Consider the following 20,910-nt stretch of genomic DNA (forward strand, 5'->3'; position numbering starts at 1 on the left):
GGGAAGAGAGGGGAGTTGTAGGCCTGTGCATGGGGGATGGAAAAAGTGGAGAGAGAAGGGATCCCTAGCCAAGTCCCTTAGTCTGAGATTATTTTTTACTCTTCTCATCTGTGTCGGTTTGGATTTGAAAAATCTCAAAATAGTAGAAGCTTGAACAAGATATTTTTTTTTTTTCCCCTTAGAGACAGGGTCTCATTCTGTCACCCAGGCTGGAGTGCAGTGATGTGATCACAGCTCACTGCAGCAACCTCCTGGGCTCAAGGAAACCTCCCACCTCATCCTGCCAAGCAGCTGGTTTTCTACAGGTGTGCGCCACATACCGAGATAATTTTTAAATTTTTTTTGGTACAGATGGGGTCACTAAGTTGCCCAGGTTGGTCTCAAACTCCTGGGCTCAAGCAATCCTCCTTCCTCAGCCTTCCAAAGTGCTGGGATTACAGGAGTGAGCCACGGTGCCCAGCCAAGATTATTTTGCTTTTACTATCACCATTTTGCCGGAAGGGAGGCCCCCTTCCTCCCAGAAGCACTACACTATGCTTCTATATACATCTCACCCGTCAGACTTAGCCACAGAAGGGCTGCACGAGAGTCTAGGAAATGCGGTCTTTTAGCTGGGTGCAATAGCCCAACAAAACACTCTTTAGAAATCCCTGTGGCCGGGCGCGGTGGCTCAAGCCTGTAATCCCAGCACTTTGGGAGGCCGAGACGGGCGGATCACGAGGTCAGGAGATCGAGACCATCCTGGCTAACAAGGTGAAACCCCGTCTCTACTAAAAAAAATACAAAAAACTAGCCGGGCGAAGTGGCGGGCGCCTGTGGTCCCAGCTACTCGGGAGGCTGAGGCAGGAGAATGGCGTGAACCCGGGAGGCGGAGCTGAGGCAGGAGAATGGCGTGAACCCGGGAGGCGGAGCTTGCAGTGAGCTGAGATCCGGCCACTGCACTCCAGCCTGGGGGACAGAGCCAGACTCAGTCTCAAAAAAAAAAAAAAAAAAAAAAAAAGAAATCCCTGTAATTACAGTTTTAAAATAGCCACTTATTTATTTATTTATTTATTTATTTAAGACAGTCTTGATCTGTCGCCCAGGCTGGGGTGCAGTGGTGCAATCTCGGCTCACTGCAACCTCCACCTCCCAGGCTCAAATGATTCTCTTGCCTCAACCTCCTGAGTAGCTGGGATTACAGGTACTCGCCACGACACCCAGCTAATTTTTGTATTTTAGTAGAGACAGGGTTTCACCATGTTGTCTAGGCTGCTCTCGAACTCCTGGCCTCCAGTAATCCACTCGCCTCAGTTTCCCAAAGTGCTGGGATTACAGGGGTGAGCCACTGCGTCCAGCTGGGTATCTTAAAATTTCAGTTTAAAGAAAGGGAAAAATGGACATTGAGAGGCAGCTAAGTCTCTGACATTCTTCTCAGGAAATCAGAATTTCCAGAGGACTAGGATACGTTATGGTAGTGATTCAATGCTTAGATTTTAGAATCAAAAAGACCCGGGTTTGAATCTTGTGGGGAGGGTGAGTTAGATTATTCAGACCTTCCTGTTGAGAACAACTGAAAATTTTAAAAAATCTCCTTAAAAGGATCAAATAGCCAATAAAATGCAGTAAGGACCCACCACGCCAAATAGTTAAGAGAATGATATGTGGGGCTCTGAGGCCACATTTGCTGTCAGGGTGTTTGCTGATGTGGACACACTGGGGTTTCCTACTTGGCAGCCTTACTGGAAGGATCAAGCAAAAGTCAAGACCAAAGCCGGCCCACGGTGAGCAACTGCAGGAACTGGGATCCCAGAGAACTACAAGCTCAGGTAAGGATGACCCGGAAGACTGCAGAGGTATTCAAGATGCAGAAATCAAATGAAAATACAAGAAAGATCCTGAGAATTTGTGGTCACAGACTGGCCCTTGGCACAGGTTCGCAGCCAGGTTCATGTTCTCCGTATGATACAGGGTACTTCTAGCTGACATGTCCGGCACAAACAAACACAAGTCCACCTGTGGAAGGAACTGTCATCTAGAAGCCCCACAAATAATTTTTGTTTGTTTGTTTTGAGATGCAGTTTCGCTCTTGTTGCCCAGGCTGGAGCGCAATGGCGTGATCTCGGCACACTGCAACCTCCGCTTCCTGGGTTCAAGTGATTCTCCTGCCTCACCTGCCAAGTAGCTGGAACTACAGGTGCATACCGTGACACCCGGCTAATTTTTTGTATTTTTAGTAGAGACAGGGTTTCACCATGTTGGCCAGGCTGGTCTCGAACTCCTGACCCGCCTTGGCCTCCCAAAGTGCTGGGATTACAGGTATGAGCCACCACATCTGGCTTTTTTTTTTTTTTGATATGGAGTCTCGCTGTCACCTAGGCTATCGTGCAGTGGTACAATCTCAGCTCACTGCAACCTCCACCTCCCTGGTTCAAGCAATTCTCCTGCCTAAGCTTCCCAAGTAGCTGGGATTACAGGTACCTGCCACCATGCACAGCAATTTTGATGGGCTTTTACTATGTCGGCCAAGCTGGTCTTGAACTCTTGACCTCAAGCAGTCCGCCCGTCTCGGCCTCCCAAAGTGTTGGGATTACAGGTGTGAGCCACCGCACCCAGCCCACCACAAATAATTCTTCAGGTAATGAGTAGTACACAAATAACCAAACACAAATGGAAATAATATGAACAAGAACCAGCAGAAACAACAAAAACACCCACAAAGTTGGCTTCACATGATGAAACTGTCAATCACTGATTATAATACAAAATTTATTTTAAACTATGTTTAAAAATTTTAAAAGCTTGGAATTATCAGCAAGGAAGCCAAAACTGTAAAAAAAATCAATCAATTAATTAAAAAAAAACATCAAAATGGCCTAGTAAGTAGGAAAGGAACCCACTGACATAACTTTTACAAATGAAAAATGCAAGGCCGGGCACGGTGGCTCACACCTGTAATCCCAGCACTTTGGGAGGCCGAGGCGGGGGGATCACAATGTCAGGAGTTTGAGACCAGCCTGGCCAATATGTTGAAATCCTGTCTCTACTAAAAATACAAAAATTAGCTGGGTGTGGTGGCATGCAGCTGTAGTCCCAGCTACTCGGGAGGCTGAGGCAGAAGAATCGCTTGAACCCGGGAGCTGGAGGTTGCAGTGAACCGAGGTCATGCCACTGCACTCCAGCCTGAGTGACACAGCGAGGCTCCGTCTCAAAAAAAAAAAAAAAAAAGAAAGAAAGAAAACGCGTACCTCAGTGTTGTGTAGGGGGAAAAAAAATGCAATAATCAATAGTAACCCAATGGCTGGGTTAAATAGCAAAAATTGATCTAACACATTTATACAAGTGTCTTTTTAAAGGAAAAAAAATGATAACACATTTAATTGGCATTCCAGAAACGAAAGAAAGGATAAGTACAAAGACAATATTTATTTATTTATTTATTTATTTATTGAAATGGAGTCTCACTCTGTCGCCCAGGCTGGCATGCATCTGCTCACTGCAAGCTCCAACTCCTAGGTTCACGTCATTCTCCTGCCTCAGCCTCCCAAGTAGCTGGGACTACAGGCGCCTGCCACCACGCCTGGCTAATTTTTTTGCATTTTTAGTAGAGATGGGGTTTCACCGTGTTAGCCAAGATGGTCTCAATCTCCTGACCTCGTGATCTGCCCGCCTTGGCCTCCCAAAGTGCTGGGATTACAGGCATAAGCCACCACGCCCTGCCCAAAGATGCTATTTAAAGACATGATAGTTGGAAAATTAAAAACTGATAAAAGACACCAACAGCATTTAAAAAAAAAAAAAAAAAAAAAGAGGCCAAGCATGGTGCCTAACACCTGTGCTCTCTGTACTTCGGGAGGTCAAGGCAAGAGTATCACTTGAGGCCAGGAGTTCAACACCAGCCTGGGCAACATAGCAAGAGCTCATCTCTACAAAAATCTAATTTAGACCAGGCACGGTGGCTCACGCCTATAATCCTAGCACTTTGGGAGGCCAAGGAGGGCGGATCACTTGAGGTCAGGAGTTCGAGACCAGCCTGGCCAACATGGTGAAACCCTCTCTACTGAAAATACAAAAAATTAGCTGGACATGATGGCATGCACCTGTAATCTCAGCTACTTGGGAGGCTGAAGCACGAGAATTGCTTGAACCTGGGAGGTAGAGGTAGCAGTGAGCAGAGATTGAGATCCTGCCACTGCACTCCAGCCTAGGTGACAGAGCGAGATTTTGTCTACAAAAAAAAAAAAGGGTTTGCTGGCTGTGGGACCTTGCCAAGCACCAGCAGCCTCATCTGTACAACAGGGCTAATAGTTCTTACCCCAGATTCAAGCCAAAAATCTGCATAAAGCAGATTAAAGTTAAAATTATCTGGATACTTTTTCTTAACAAATCTCATCTGGCACAAGTGTATTTTTTTTTGGTAGTGGTGGGGGTGGATTTGGGGTGTTTTTATTTTTATTTTTTTTGAGACAGGGTCTCATTCTGTCACCCAGGCTGGATGGAGTGCAGTGGCACAATCATAGCTGACTATAACCTCAAACTCCTGGGCTCAGGAGATCCTCCTGCCTCAGCCTCCCAAGTAGCTGGGACCGCAGGCACTTGCCACCATACTGGCTAATTTTAATTTTTTTTTTTTTTTTTTTTTGAGACAGAGTCTCGCTGTGTCCCCCACGCTGGAGTACAGTGGCACAATCTCGGCTCACTGCAAGCTCCACCTCCCAGGTTCACGCCATTCTCCTGCCTCAGCCTCCCAAGTAGCTGGGACTACAGGCGCCTGCCAACATGCCCAGCTAATTTGTTGTATTTTTAGTAGAGATGGGGTTTCACTGTGTTGGCCAGGATGGTCTCGATCTCCTGACCTCGTGATCCGCCCGTCTTGGCCTCGCAAAGTGCTGGGATTACAGGCGTGAACCACCGCGCCTGGCCCTTAAATTTTTTTTTGTAGAGACAGGGTCTTTGTTGCCCAGGCTGGTCGGGAACTCCTGGGCTCAAGCAGTCCTCCTGCCTCTACCTTCCAAAGGACTGGGATTATAGGGGTGAGTGACCACACCCAGCCACAGGTACTTTTTGGAAGGGAGGTAGGACATGGGGGTTGCAGACACAGCTGTGAGTGAAAATCCTCACACCGCACACAACTGGTTTGCAATTCTCAGTCTCAGCCGCCTCACCTGCAAAATGAGAACTGAAATTGTACCTATTTCAGGATTTGTAGTCAGGGAGACTACACAGTTTGATATATGTAGAAAAAAGTTCTCATGGGCTGGGCTTGGTGGCTCATGCCTGTAATCTCAGCACTTTGGGAGGTCAAGGCGGGTGGACACCTGAGGTCAGGAGTTCGAGACCAGCCTGATCAACATGGTCCCATCTGTACTAAAAAATAGAAAAAATTAGCAAGGCATGGTGGCAGGTGCCTGTATTGCCAGCTACTCGGGAGGTTGAGGCAGGAGAATCGCTTGAACCCAGGAGGTGGAGTTTGCAGTGAGCCAAGATCTCGCCATTGCACTCCAGCCTGGGCGACAGAGTAAGTAAGGCTCTCTCCCCCCACCAAAAAAATAGAAAAAGTAGCTGGGCGTGGTGGCAGGCGCCTGTAATCCCAGCTACTTAGAGGCTGATGATGGAGAATCGCTTGAACCCAGGAGGCAGAGGTTGCAGTGAGCCAAGATTGTGCCACTGCACTCCAGCCTGGGTGACAAGAGCGAAACTCCATCTTAAAAAAAAAAGTTCTCATGATGCCTGGCACATAGTAGATGCTCAATAAATGTCAGCGAATGTGGACGAACCTAAATTGAGGACCTATGTTTATCCTCTCATTTGATACCCTGAGTTTCAGCCCTGGAGTTGATTTGGAGGGCAGATGCTCGCTACACTCTGTACTAATCCTCCACCTTGGCCTGGCATCCGTGCTCACTGCTAAGTCTCCATCAAAGTCATAAATCCACAGGCACAGAGCTCGGTGTAGGACTCTGCTTCCAGATGCCATCCGTCTCAGGTTTTTCTTTTGAGTTGGTTTGCTGAGCAGCTGTGTATGCACCAAAGTGTGTCCTTAAGGATAGCATGGGCCGGGCATGGTGGTTCACACTTGTAATCTCAGCATTTTGGGAGGCCGAGGCAGGCGGATCACAAGGTCAGGAGATCGAGACCATCTTGGCTAACACGATGAAACCCTGTCTCTACTAAAAATACAAAAATTAGCTGGGCGTGATGGCGCACACCTGTAGTCCCAGCTACTCCGGAGGCTGAGGCAGGAGAATCGCTTGTACCCAGGAGGCGGAGGTTGCAGTGAGCCAAGATCTCACCACTGCACTCCAGCCTGGGTGACAGAGCGAGACTCCGCCTCAACAAGAAAAACCTCCTGGGCTCAAGTGATCCTACCACCTCAACCTCTCAAAGTGCTGAGATTGCAGGCATGAGCCACCACACCCAGTCTGCATTTTTTAATAAGCACCCCAGCTGAGTCTGAAAATTAGGTAGGGTTGGGAAATACTTGCTCACTGGAGTTTGCAGTTACACCCACCATCTCACACTGCTGCACCAACAGCTGAAAGGGAGAGCCAGTGTGCCGTAGCTACTCTGCAATAGATCTAGATCTGTCTTACCCATTGCGCTCGTAGATGCTCCCAGACTTTCAAAACCCCTTGTTTTCCAAAGTACCTTCTGAGGCATCCTAGTTCTTTTGTTGTTGTTGTATTTTGTTTGTAGAGACAGAGTGTCGCTCTGTCGCCCAGGCTGGAGTGTAGTGGTGTGATCTTGGCTCACTGCAGCTTGTGCCACCAGGTTCCAGCGATTCTCCTGTTTCAGCCTCTCAAGTAGCTGGGATTACAGGCTCATGCCACCATACCTGGCTAATTTTTGTATTTTTAGTAGATATGGGGTTTCATCATGTTGTCCAAGCTGGTCTCAAACTCCTGAGTTCAGGTGAACTACTGGCCTTGGCCTCCCAAAGTGCTGGGATTACAGGTGTGAGCTACCATGCCCGGCCGAGGTATCTTAGTTCTATGAAGTGCTTCCTAATAAAAAGCATTCCATAGTGAAATACTTTGGGAGCCTCTGTCTTAAAAATTCACATGATGCAGTGAGGAAACGCATTTTATGTTGTCTCACCCTGCTTCTTGGATTTCAGATCCCCTTTGTCATGCAATGTCTATTTACATGAGTTCTACAGAATGTTTGGCGTTTTTGTTGTTGTTGTTGTTTGTTTTGAGACAGGGTTCACTGTGTTGCCCGGGCTGGTCTTAAACTCTTGGGTTCATGGGATTCTCTCACCTCAGCCTCCTGACTACAAGTGTGCACCACCACACCTGGCTTATGCAGGCGGTGTTCTGCAGGAACACTGGTTACACTTTTTTTCTTTTTTCTTTTTCTGGAGAATGGGGTCACACTATATTGCCCAGACTGATCTCAAACTCCTGAGCTCAAGCTATCCCTCTGCCTCTGCCTCCCAAAGAGCTGGGATTACAGGTGTGAACCACCATGCCCAGCCAGAAACAATGGCTTATTACCCATTGGGTTTAGAAGAATCTGGACTTCCAAAATATCAGCTTGTCTCCTCTGTGCCTGGTTATGAACACATCCTATGTGGCCCATGTGGGAGTTAGGTTAGGACTGGTACAGTAGCAAGCCTGCCATTCTGGAGAATTACCTGACACAAAACAAGCCACGGAGAATTCATCTGGTTGGGTGGCATCACTGGACCAGACCAGTAACAGTCTTTTAGTCTTTTACTCTTTTTAAAAAATATTTATTTATTTATTTATTTATTTATTTAATTGAGACAGAGTCTTGCTCTGTCGCCCAGGCTGGAGTGCAGTGGTGTGATCTCGGCTCACTGCAACCTCCGCCTCCTGGGTACAAGTGATTCTCCTGCCTCAGCCTCCCAAGCAGCTGAGATTACAGGCACCTGCCACCGTGCCCAGCTAATTACTGTATTTTTAGTAGAGACAGGGTTTCACCGTGTTGGCCAGGCTGGTCTCAAACTCTTGACCTCGGGTGATCCTCCCCCCTGAGCCTCTCGAAGTGTTGGTATTACAGGCATGAGCCACCACAGCTAGCAGTCTTTTACTCTTTCAGTTCGCTGACCTAAAGAACAGCATTTTGCCGGGCCAGTGGCTCACGCCTATAATCCCCGCACTTTGGGAGGCCGAGGCGGGCAGATCATGAGGTCAGGAGATTGAGACCATCCTGGATAACACGATGAAACCCCATCTCTACTAAAAATACAAAAAATTAGCCGGGCATGGTGGTGGTCGCCTGTAGTCCCAGCTACTCGGGAGGCTGAGGCAGGAGAATGGCATGAACCCAGGAGGCGGAGCTTGTACTGAACTGAGATCGGGCCACTGCACTCCAGCCTGGGCGACGAAGCAAGACTCCGTCTCAAAGAAAAAAAAAAACACCATTTGGCCCCTGCAAACCTTTGGACCAAGTGTTTACCTCTGGGGAGGGACCACGTTCTTATTCCTCTGGCTGTCACCCCACAATGGTCTCTTCCCTATCCTTGAAGGGTGGCAGCTTGAGACAATCAAAAGAAAGAAGGTCTTCCAATTGTAGCACAATTAGGAGACAAAGGTGTGAAAACGACAAGCCAGCACACTCTAGGCAGATCCCGCCTGAGCTTCACTGGCCCCCGGTGGGACCTTCTCTGTCAGTCCTCTGCACAGGCATTGGCCGAGGGCACTAGAGCCCCAGGTATTCAGCCAGGAACACGGCCAGAATGCGGCTTAAGTTGTGTACCGTGGGCGGGTGGAGATTGGCCTCTGTGTCCGCAGGGGTGTGCCAGACAGCAGGGAAGGGCGTGGAGATGAGATGGAGCACGGGGACCCCTGAAGTGACAGAGGAGACTTTGTCAGGTCCGCTGCAGCCCACCACAACCCAGGAGCCCAAGCCCAGCCTCTAGGTAACCTTGCCTTGCCCTCACACACTGGTGAAAGATAGTATGTTCGGGCACTTTTTTTTTTTTGAGGCGGAGTCTCTCTCTGTCGCCCAGGCTGGAGTGCAGTGGCGCGATCTCAGATCACTGCAGCCTCTGCCTCCCGGATTCCAGCGATTCTACTGTCTCAGCCTCCCAGGTAGCTGGGATTACAGGCAGGTACCACGACACCTGTCTAATTTTTGTATTTTTAGTAGAGATGGGGTTTCATCATGTTGGCCAGGCTGGTCTCAAACTCCCGACCTCAGGTGATCCGCCCGCCTCAGCCTCCCAAAGTGCTAGGATTATAGGCGTGAGCAACCACGCCCAGCCCTGGCACTTTTTTTTTTGTTTTTTGAAATATTGTCTCCCTCTGTTGTCCAGGCTAGAGCGCAGCTACTCAATCAAGGCTCACTGCAGCCTTGACTTCCCAGGCTCAGGTGATCCTCCCACTTCAGCCTCTTGAGTAGCTGAGGCTATAGGTGCGAACCACCATGCCCTGCTAAATTTTGTATTTTTAGTAAAGACAAGATTTATGCCATGTTGCCCAGGCCGGTTTCAAACTCCTGGGCTCGAGGATTCCTGCCCCCCAACACCCCTCCTAACTCAGCCTCCCAAAGTGCTGGGATTACAGGTGTGAACCACCGTGCCCAGCTGCAAACATTTCTGGAATGCTTGCTATGTGCTGGTCCAAGTAAGGTCTTTACCGGTGTTAGCACGTTCAATCTCCTCAACGATACTCTAAGATAGGGAGTATTATCCCCATTTTACAGATGAATAAATCAAAGCACAAAGAGGTTAGGCCACTTAGCACCATTCCCCAGCCCTGAGAAGGGGCCATGGCCAGTTCCAACTTGTGGCTTCCTTAGACACCCACCCTCCATCCCTCCCTGCAGCAGGTACCTCTGCGGAGGAAGGGGATGTGGTCGTCTTCCACAGAGCCAAAGGGCTCTCCGGGTTGGAAGTACATCACTTCCTGGGGATGAGACTGCAGCAGGTTCAAACGGTGCAGACGCTTCTCTGGAGGTGGGGGTGATTAGAGAGGAAGGGTTAGTCCTTAGTAGTCAAAGGTCCCCAGTCCACAAATCAGAGGAGGGCAGAGCACCCAGAGACAAAGCCCTGGTCATCCCAACAAGGATGAATGCCAGTTACTCCTTCCTGTGGGCTCACTATGTTCCTGGTCTCATTCAATCCCTCCAAGTCTAAGACATAGACATTCTTTTTTTTGAGACAAGATCTTGTGGCCCAGTGTGGTGGCTCACACCTGTAATCCCAGCACTTAGGGAGGCCGAAGCAGGTGGATCACCTGAGGTTAGGAGTTCAAAACCAGCTTGGCCAACATAGTGAAACCCTGTCTCCACTAAAAATACAAAAATTAGCTAGGTGTGGTGGTGGGCGCTTGTAGTCCCAGCTACTTGGGAAGCTGAGGCACCAGAATTGCTTGAACCTGGGAGGTGGAGGTTGCAGTGAGCTGAGATTGCACCACTGCACTCCAGCCTGGGTGACAGAGTAAGATTCTGTCTCAAAAAAAAAAAAAGACAGAAAAGAAAAAAGGCCAGGTAAGGTGGCTCACGCCTGTAATCCCAGCACTTTGGAAGGTTGAGGCGGACGGATCACAAGGTCAGGAGTTCGAGACCAGCCTGGCCAATATGGTGAAACCCTGTCTCTACTAAAAATACAAAAATTAGCCAGGCGTGGTGGCAGATGCCTGTAGTCTCAGCTACTCGGGAGGCTGAGGCAGGAGAATCGCTTGAACCTAGGAGGCAGAGGTTGTAGTGAGCCAAGATTGGGCCACTACACTCCAGCCTGGGAGACAAAGCGAGACTCTGTCTCAAAAAAAAAAAAAAAAGATCTTGTTCTCTCATCCACACTGGAATGCAATGGGGCGATGACAGCTCAGTGCAGCCTTAATCTTGCTGGCCTAAGCGATCCTCCAGTCTCAGCCTCTCAAATAGCTGGGACTTCACGCTCATGCCCCCACGCCTGGGTAATTGTGTGTGTGTGTGTGTGTGTGTGTGTAGAAATGGGATCTTCCTGTGTTGCCCGGGCTGGCCTCAAACTTCTCGGTTCATGTGATCTTCCTGCCTCGGCCTCTCAAATTGCTGGGACTACAGGCATGAGCCACTACTTCTGGGCCCCCTGGCCTTTTTTTTTGAGACAGTCTCGCTGTGTCGCCAGGTTGGAGCGCAGTGGCGCAATCTCGGCTTACTGCAACCTCCACCTCCCAGGTTCAAGCAATTTTCCTGCCTCAGACTCCTGAGTAGCTGGGAGTATAGGCACCCGCCACCATGCCCAGCTAATTTTTGAATGTTTAGTAGAGATGGGGTGTCACCATATTGGCCAGGTTGGTCTCGAACTCCCAACCTTGTGATTCACCTGCCTCAGCCTTCCAAAGCGCTGGGATTACATGCGTAAGCCGCCAGGCCCAGCCTCCACTGGCCATTTTACAGATAGGAAACTGAGGCTCAGAGAAATGAAGCCACTTGTCCAAGTTCACCCAGCTGGTAAGATTGGAAACCACAGCTGTCTCACCTTATAGCCCGTCTGTTAATCACTATCACTAATCTCTAGTTCCTTAGAAAGATAGGGAGGTAGAGAAAAGGCTGGATGAGCCTTTATTTTATTTTATTTTTTCAGACAGAGTCTCGCTCTGTCACCCAGGCTGGAGTACAGTGGCACAATTTCAGCTCACTGCAACCTATGCCTCCCGGGTACAAGCGATTCTTCTGCCTCAGCCTCCGGAGTAGCTGGGACTACAGGCGCACACTACCTCACCTGGCTACTTTTTGTATTTATAGTAGAGATAGGGTTTTGCCATATTGGCCAGGCTGGTCTCGAACTCCTGACCTTGTGATCCACCCACCTCAGACTCCCAAAGTGTTGGGATTACAGGTGTGAGCTATTGCACCTGGCTGAGCCTTTATTTTTAAAAACAATTTTTAGGCCGGGTGCAGTGGCTCATGCCTGTAATCCCAGCTCTCAAGGAGGCAGAGGCGGGAGGATCACTTGAGCCCAGGGGTTCGAGACCTGCCTGGGCAATATAGCAAGACCCTGTTCTCCACAAAAAGGAAGAAAAACAATTTTTAACTTTTTTAAATTTTTATTTTTATTTATTTCTTTTTTGAGACAGAGCCTCACTCTGTCACCCAGGCTGGAGTGCAGTGGTGCAATCACAGCTTACTGCAGCCTCGACCTCCCAGACTCAAGTGATCCTGCCACTTCAGCCTCCCAAGTCACTGGGACTACAGGCAGGTGCCACCACGCCTGGGTAATTTTTTTTTTTTTTTTAAATGGAGTCTCACTCAGTTGCCCAGGCTAGAGTGCAGTGGCGCGATCTCGGCTCACTGCAACCTCCGCCTCCCAGGTTCAAGCGATTCTCCTGCGTCAGCCTCCTGAATAGCTAGGATTACAAGCACACACCACCACGCCCGGCTAACTTTTCGTATGTTTAGTAGAGAAGGGGTTTCGCCCCGTTGGCCAGGCTGGTCTCAAACTCCTAACCTCAGGTGATCCACCCGCTTCAGCTTCCCAAAGTGCTGGGATTACAGGCGTGAGCCACCACGACTGACCTAATTTTTGTTTTTATTTTGTAGAGACGGGGTTTCGCCATGTTGCCCAGGCTGGTCTGGAACTCCTGAGTTCAAGTGATCCACCCGTCTCAGCCTCTGAAAGTGCTGGGATTACAGGTGTGAGCCACCAAGCCAGCTTTTTTTTTTTTTTTTTTTTTTTTTTTTTTTTTTTTTTTTTTTTTTTGAGACAGGATCTCAGGCTGGAGTGCAGTGGTGCAATCTTGGCTCACTACAGCCTTGACCTCCCAGGAGCCTTGACCTCCCAGGCTCAAAGGATACTCCCTAGTAGCCAGGATGACAGGTGCATGCCACTGCACCCAGCTGTTGCCCAGGCTGGAGTGCAGTGGCGCAATCTCGGCTCACTGCAAGCTCTGCCTCCTGGGTTCACACCATTCTCCTGCCTCAGCCTCCCGAGTAGCTGGGACTACAGGCGCCCGCCACCACGCCCGGCTAATTTTTTGTACTTTTAGTACAGTCAGGGTTTCACCGTGTTAGCTAGGATGGTCTCGATCTCCTGACCTCGTGATCTGCCCGCCTCAGCCTCCCAAAGTGCTGGGATTACAGGCGTGAGCCACCATGCCCGGTGCTAATTTCTCTTTTTAAGAGATGGGGTCACAGGGTGCAATGGCTCACGCCTGTAATCCCAGCACTTTGAGAGACTGAGGTGAATCTCAAGATCAGGAGTTCAAGACAAGCTTGGCCAACATAGTGAAACCACAATGCTCTACTAAAATAAAAATTAGCTGGCCATGGTGGCATGTGCCTGTAGTCCCAGCTACCCAATGGGCACAGAAGCTGAGGCTCCTAAGGAGGTGGAGGTTACAGTGAGAACAGACCCTTACTGCACTCCAGCCTGGTGAGCTTACAGTGAGACTCCATCTCAAAAAGGCGGCTCGCCTGTAATCCCAGCACTTTGGGAGAGCCCGGTGGATCACGGGAATAGGAGATGTCAGACCAGGAGGTGAAGCCCGTCTCTACTAAAAATACAAAAAATTAGCCGGGCGCGGTTGTGGGCGCCTGTAGTCCCAGCTACTCGGGAGGCTGAGGCAGGAGAATGGCGTGAACCCGGGAGGCGGAGCTTGCAGTGAGCCGAGATCGCGCCACTGCACTCCAGCCTGGGCGACAGAGCGAGACTCTGTCTCAAAAAAAAAAAAAAAAAAAAAAAAAAAATGGGGTCTTCCTATGTGGCCCAGACTGGTGGATGAGCCTTTAGAGAGTAGGTGCCTGTCCTACCCCAGCCCGCCACCCTGTACCCCATACCCCAGGTGGGCTGGGGCCCACCTCCACATTCACCCTTACCAATGCTTCTCAGCCGATGGAACCAGCGGACCGTGCGAGGGAAGTGGCTGTAGAAGGTGGGATTGGGGGCTCCCAGGAGATCAAGAAGCATAAAGAGCTCCTAAGGAGAAAGGCCAGGACTGGAGGGGCCCGCGCAAGATGACGCCAGCCCCGCTTCACCTTCTCCCTCCCTCGCCAGAAGTCAGGGGACCCTGGTCTTACAATAGCCTGGATCCTGGTGGGGCCGGGGCTATGAGGTATAGACTCCATGAGCTGGGCCAGGTGCCGGGAACCGTACAGGGAGTCCTTGGGTCCCCACTCCTTCAGCGCCTCTTCACCATCCAGGAAGAGCAGTTGCAGGGTCACCGGGGCTGCCTGTGGGAGCAGCGGGGGGTGGTCAGCGACAGCTCAGGACTAGCCCTCAGCCTCAGCACACTCACACTTCTTGCCCGTTTGCATGGCTTAACAGAACAAATGAGATGTCCTCACTCATTGAACGTGGTAGCCAAGAGCACAGATTCTGAGTCCAGTTGTCTGGGATCAAATCCGTACTTGGCTGCTTCATAACAAAGCAGGCATGGGGAAGTTACTAACTTCTAGAAGCATCAGTTTCTTCATCTATAAATGGGGTTAATAAGTTTTTTTTGTTTGTTTGTTTTTTGAGATGGAGTCTCGCTCTGTGGCCCAGGTTGGAGTGCAGTGGCCGAATCTCAGCTCACTGCAAGCTCCGCCTCCCGGGTTTACGCCATTCTCCTGCCTCAGCCTCCTGAGTGACTGGGACTATAGGCGCCCGCCACCACGCCCAGCTGATTTTTTGTATTTTTTAGTAGAGACGGGGTTTCACTGTGTTAGCCAGGATGGTCTCGATCTCCTGACCTCGTGATCAGGCCTCGGCCTCCCAAAGTGCTGGGATTACAGGCTTGAGCCACCGTGCCTGGCTGAGGTGTTTTTTTTTTTTTTTTTTTTTTTTTGAGACTAAGTCTTGCTCTGTCACCCTGGCTGGAATGGAATGACACAACCTTGACTCACTGCAACCTCCACCTCCCAGGTTCAAGAGATTCTCCTGCTTCAACCTCCCATATAGCTGTGACCACAGGCGCCCACTATCACGCCCGGCTAATTTTCGTATTTTCTGTAGAGACAAGGTTTCACCATGTTGGCCGGGCTGGTCTCAAACTCCTGACCTCAAATGATCCACCTGCCTCAGCCTCCCAAAGTGCTGGGATTACAGATGTCAGCCACCACGCCCAGCAATAACAGTTCTTTTCAAAGGGTAAGGTTTGAATCCAGGTCTTAGAACAGTGCCTGGCATGTAACTAAATAAGGGTTATCTCTGATTATTATTCCTCAAGCTCAGTTTGGAGAAAGAGATAAGAGCCACAAATGAGTAATTATACAAACAGCGAAATGCAGTTGAGACAAATGCTTCTAAGAACTATAGAGTCCTGAGAGGGCATAGGAAGGAGGCTGGGGGATGACCTGGCCTGGAGAGGGCGTTGGGTCTTTTGGGAAGGGATGTTTGCCATGAGAGTGGGTAGGAACTGGCCTGGCAAAATGGAGCAGGAGGAAGAGCATTCCCAGCCAAGGGAGCAACACAGGGCAAGGCTGTGGCCAGGGAAGGGGTCCCAGGGGTTTGAGAGGAGTCCGGAGGGTTTAGCAAGGGCCAGGGAGTGTGGGCTTTGTTATAGGGACACTGGGGAGGTACGGAGGGGGGTTGAGCAGGGCAAGACCATGATGAGATCTGTGTTTTTCTTTTCTGTTTGTTTTGAGACAGAATCTCGCTCTGTCGTCCAGGCTGGAGTTCAGTGGTGCGATCTTGGCTCACTGCAACCTCCGCCTCCCGGGTTCAAGTGATCCTCCTGTTTCTTTTTTTTTTTTTTTTTTTTTTTTTGAGACAGAGTCTCGCTCTGTCGCCCAGGCTGGAGTGCAGTGGCCAGATCTCAGCTCACTGCAAGCTCCGCCTCCTGGGTTCACGCCATTCTCCTGCCTCAGCCTCCCAAGTAGCTGGGACTGCAGGCGCCCGCCACCTCGCCCGGCTAGTTTTTTTTTTGTATTTTTCAGTGGAGACGGGGTTTCACCGTGTTAACCAGGATGGTCTCGATCTCCTGACCTCGTGATCCACCCATCTCGGCCTCCCAAAGTGCTGGGATTACAGGCTTGAGCCACCGCGCCCAGCCGATCCTCCTGTTTCAACCTCCCAAGTAGCCAGGATTACAGGTGTGCACCACCATGCCCAGCTAATTTTTGTATTTTTAGTAGAGATGGGGTTTCCCTGTTGGCCAAGCTGGGCTCGAACTTCTGACCTCAAATGATCTACCTGCCTTGGCCTCCCAAAATGCTGGGATTACAGGCGTGAGCTACCATGCCCGGCTGGGAAGGCCTCTTTAAAGGGGTGACATTGGAGTGGACACCTGAGTGAAGAGTGGGAGTCAGCCAGGAAGATATCTATGAAAAGCATATTCTTTTTTTTTTTTTTTTTTTTAAGAGACAAGGTCTCTGTCACCCAGGCTAGAATACAGTGGCATGATCATGGCTCACTGCAGCCTCAAACTCCTCGACTCAAGCCATCCTCCCCTCTCAGCCTCCCAAGTAGCATGCCACTACACCCAGATAATTATTATTATTTTTTTTTGAGATGGAGTCTCGCTGTGTCACCCAGGCTGGAGTGCAGTGGTGCAACTTCGGCTCACTGCAACCTCCGCTTCCCGAGTTCAAGCAGTTCTCTGCTTCAGTCTCCCGAGTAGCTGGGGTTACAGGTGTGTACCACCAAGCGTGGCTAATTTTTATATTTTTGGTAGAGACAGGGTTTCACCATGTTGGCCAGGCTGGTCTTGAACTCCTGACCTCGTGATCCACCCACCTCAGCCTTCCAAAATGCTGGGATTCCAAGCGTGAGCCACTGAGCCTGGCCAGAAAAGCACATTCTATCCAAAGCAAACAGCAAGTGCAAATGCTCTGAGGCGGGAGTGAGCCCTGCGGGTTTGAGGAATCCAGAGGAGGTAGGGGTGGCTACAGCAGAGTGAGCAAGAGGTGAGGGGTGGGAGATGAGGCTGGAGAGGTAACAGGGCACAGCCCATGGGCCAATATAAGGACTCTGGATTATGCTTGCAATGAGGCGGGAGCCCTGGGAGGGTTTGGGGGAGAGGAAAGAGAATCTGACATCTAGGAGGTAAAAAGATCCCTGTGATGGCCAGGCGTGGTGGCTCACGCCTGTAATCCCCGCACTCTGGGAGGCCGAGGAGGGCAGACCACCTGAGGTTGGGAGTTCGAGACCAGCCTGACCAACATGGAGATAGCACGTCTCCACTAAAATTACAAAATTAGCTGTGTGTGGTGGCACATGCCTGTAATCCCAGCTACTAGGGAGGCTGAGGCAGGAGAATCGCTTGAACCCGAGAGGCAGAGGTTGCGGTAAGCCAAGATCCCACCATGTGCACTCCAGCCTGGGGAGCAAGAGTGAAACTCTGTCTCAAAAAAGGAAAAAAAGATCCCTGTGACACTGTGAGCGGAGTAGAGTGGGAAGATGAGAGGGATGACAAATGTCCAGGAAAGGTAAGGTGGGGGCTTGGGAAAAGGTGGAGGTAGCCCACTACCCTCCCCAACTCCTGTTCCTTACCTGTTCTTTGGCCCTGCTCAGCTCCAGGTCAAGTGCCTGGGCCAGCTCCAGCAGCAGGGCACAGGGCACAGCCGAGTCCGTGGCCCCTACAAACGGGGTCGATCCGGGTGGGAAGAGCTTCGAGTCATAATGGCAGGCAAGGGTGAGGTGACGGGCAGCCCCCGGGTCCAGGGTGGCCACCACGTTGCCAAAGTCCACTGGCCCCAGGGGCGTCGAGGCTGTGAAGGGATCCAGCTCCACGTGCCAACCTGCTGTCAGGGACCGCAGCGTGGCCTCCAGGAACTAGCGGCAAGAGAGAGGTGGGAGGGTGGATGGGGACTGGGGAGGAGGTGGGGAGAAGGGCCACGTGACCTGAGCCATGTAGAGCAGATGGGTTGACTCTAAAGTCCCACTCTGATTTAATGGATTTCTTTCTTTTTTATCTTTTTCTTTTTTTTTTTTTTTTTTAGACAGAGTCTCGCTCTGTCACCCAGAAGGGAGTGTAGTGGCGCGATCTTGGCTCACTGCAAGCTCCGCCTCCCGGGTTCACGCCATTCTCCTGCCTCAGCCTCCTGAGTAGCTGGAACTACAGGTGCCCGCCACCACGCCCGGCTAATTTTTTGTATTTTTAGTAGAGACGGGGTTTCACCGTGTCAGCCAGGATGGTCTTGATCTCCTGACCTCGTGATCTGCCTGCTTCGGCCTCCCAAAGTGCTGGGATTATAGGCGTGAGCCACCGTGCCTGGCCTCTTTTTTTCTTTTTCTTTTTGAGATGGAGTCTTGCTCTGTCACCCAGGCTGGAGTGCAGTGGCTCGATCTCAGCTCACTGCAACCTCCGCCTCCTGGCTTCAAGTGATTCTCCTGACTCAGCCTCCCGAGTAGCTGGGGTTACAGGCGCCCCCCACAACACCTGGCTATTTTTTGTATTTTTAGAAGAGATGAGGTTTCACAATGTTGGCCAGCCTGGTATCAAATTCCTGACCTCAAGTGATCTGCCTGCCTCGGCCTCCCAAAGTGCTGGGACTATAGGTGTGAGCCACTGTGCCCAGTCCCCTACTGTGATTAAAATCATTCCCTTGATAGTCCTGGTGAGTACCTACTGGGTGCCAGATGTTGGGGTGACCCCGCCTCTTGAAGCCAACAAGACTCATCACAGCTTACCCTTAAATAGCTCTCACTGTGTGCTAAGCTGTCTTCTCGGAACCATAAAGGGGAGGGACTGCCGATACATGATCCCATTTTGCAGATGAGGAAATGGGCTCAGAGAGGTTAAGAAACTAGTTCGGGCGGGGCGCGGTGGCTCACACCTGTAATCCCAGAACTTTGGGGGTCTGAGGCAGGTGGATCACGAGGTCAGGCGTTCAACACCAGCCTGGTCAACATAGTGAAACCCCGTCTCTACTAAAAATACAAAAAAATTAGCCAGACGTGGTGGCGGGCACCTGTAATCCCAGCTACTCAGGAGGTTGAGGCAGGAGAATCACTTGAACCTGGTAAGTGGAGGTTGCCGTGAGCCGAGATTGCGCCACTGCACTCCAACCCAAGAGACAGTGTGAGACTCCTTCTCAAAAAAAGAAAAGAAAAGAAAAAAGAAACAAGTCCAAGGTCACAATCTAAGTGGATGAGGTCGCACTGGGACTCAGGCAGTATTTAAATGACTCTTTTTTTTTTTTTTTGAGGTGGAGTCTTGCTCTGTCACCCATGCTGGGGTGCAGTGGAGCAATCTCAGCTTACTGAAGCCTCCGCCTCCCGGGTTCAAGTGATTCTCGTGCCTCAGCCTCCCAAGTAGCTGCGACTACAGTTACCCACCACCACGCCTGGCTAATTTTGTATTTTTAGTAGAGATGGGGTTTCACCATGTTGGCCAGGCTGGTCTCAAATTCCTGACCTCAAGTGATCTGCCTGTCTTGACCTCCCAAAGTGCTAGGATTACAGGTGTGAGCCGCTGTGCCTGGCCTTTAAATGACTCACATTACAGCACCAGGTTGGAGCCAACCTGCTTGGGTTCAACTCTAGGTCTATGATTTTCTAAACATTGGGTCTCACTATGTTGACTAGGCTAGTCTCGAAGTTCTCAGATGATTCCCCCACCTTGGTTTCCCAAAGTGCTGGGATTACAGGCATGAGCCAGTGCACCCGGCTAAGGTCTACTATTTATAATCTGTAGGATTTGTGCAATGTGTATAACCTCTCTGAGCCTCAATTTCCCCATCTGCATAATGAAGATCATATTGGTACCCACCTTAAAGGGCTGTCTGTTGCCTATGCCTAGCACACAGTAAGCTTTTGGTGGGGGCATTAAGGGGGGCAGTACAGCCTGGTGGTTTGTTTTCAGCATGGGAGTCTAGAGTCCGATTAACTCCAGTCAGCGCCCCAGTTCCTCCTCTTAGCTCCTTTGGGATCTTGAACAGGATGCTTATTTCCCATTCCCTGGAGGGCTAGGGGGTCAGGGACTGGAGGTGGGTCCCTTTACCTTTCTGACTTGGAGATTTCCCGGGCTGCCTGGGGTTCGCACAACCAGCAGGGGGCGCAGATAAGTGCCCCAGAGACGCTGTGGGTCCAGTTGTCCCACCACCCTCCGCAGCCGGGCTTCGGGAAGGCTTCCGATCAACGGGACCTTGGGAAGGAGGTGGGATAGGGAAGGGAAGAATGAGAGCAACCCCCCATTTCATCCCTACCCCGGGCGCCGTCACCCACAAGCAGCCCCAGGTCCTCTTTCTAATTTGCGGCCTCCAGCATCGGAGACTTCTAGGATAAATCCAAGGCTCAGGAAAAGTCCTTCCAAGACCATCCGGTCCAGCCTACCTCAAACTTGATGGGGAAATCGAGGCCCAGTGAGAGAGAGGGGAGATGGAGGAAGGGACTCTTCCAAATAGTTGACTAAAGGCGTAGAACCCTGAATCCCCTCGTCTTACTATTTCAGACCTTTCCTCATAAAAGGAAGCTACTGTTGGAAAACCAGCCCGAAGCCTTATTCCTTTGGTAAGGGTCATGCGCTCAGATGACGAAGACTGTGGCATCTGCGGTTAGGGCCGTACGCTAAAGCCAAGTCAACCCTGGGTAACAGCGGGGAGGGAATGAGGGTCCCCGCGGTGCCCGGGTCCCCGCCCAGCCTCACCCGCAGCTCCCGGCCCAGCGGCAGCTCCTCAGTCCTGCGGTGCCATCCGCTCCAAATGGTGTAGAACGTCGAGCCCACGGCCAGCGCCACCAACAGGGGCAAGAGCCGAACCCGCGGTAGCAGGCGGCGCTTCGGGGGCAAGAGTGGCTCCATAACGCCACGTTCCCCTAGCCGCAGGCGGGGCCGCCCGCGGCCCCCGGAACGCATGGCAGCTTTGCCCTGAAACCTGTACCAGACCACGATTGAGCTTAGGCCCAGCCAAGTTCCACCCCATGGAATCAGTGGGCCAATAAGCAACAGCAGCGGCTGCACCTGCCCACCCCACAGCAAGCAGCGAAACCAATAAGAGCTACGGTCCTGAGGACACGACTCCCGGCCTCCCTTGGGTATTGGGGTTGGTTCTTCTGAGAATGGCACGACCCAAAAGGGAGCGCAAAAGAGATAGGCTCCGCCTTAGCGGAGGGGGAAAGCC

The 20,910-nt window shown here is 50.9% G+C and overlaps 1 protein-coding gene across 1 annotated transcript; it reads right to left on the reverse strand.

Moving 5' to 3' along the window:
- Positions 1-6,869: 6,869 nt before the first annotated feature.
- QPCTL (glutaminyl-peptide cyclotransferase like) lies at positions 6,870-20,857 on the reverse strand. Its single transcript, XM_003915732.4, has 7 exons — positions 20,439-20,857; positions 19,794-19,937; positions 17,342-17,623; positions 13,948-14,100; positions 13,747-13,846; positions 9,782-9,898; positions 6,870-8,792 (listed from the first exon to the last, which is right to left on the reverse strand). The coding sequence occupies exons 1-7, from the start codon at positions 20,643-20,645 to the stop codon at positions 8,647-8,649; spliced, it is 1,149 nt and encodes a 382-aa protein (XP_003915781.1). The 5' UTR covers positions 20,646-20,857; the 3' UTR covers positions 6,870-8,646.
- Positions 20,858-20,910: the final 53 nt, after the last annotated feature.

The sequence above is a fragment of the Papio anubis genome, chromosome 20 (genome assembly GCF_008728515.1).
Source record: "Papio anubis isolate 15944 chromosome 20, Panubis1.0, whole genome shotgun sequence".
Lineage (NCBI taxonomy): Eukaryota > Metazoa > Chordata > Mammalia > Primates > Cercopithecidae > Papio > Papio anubis.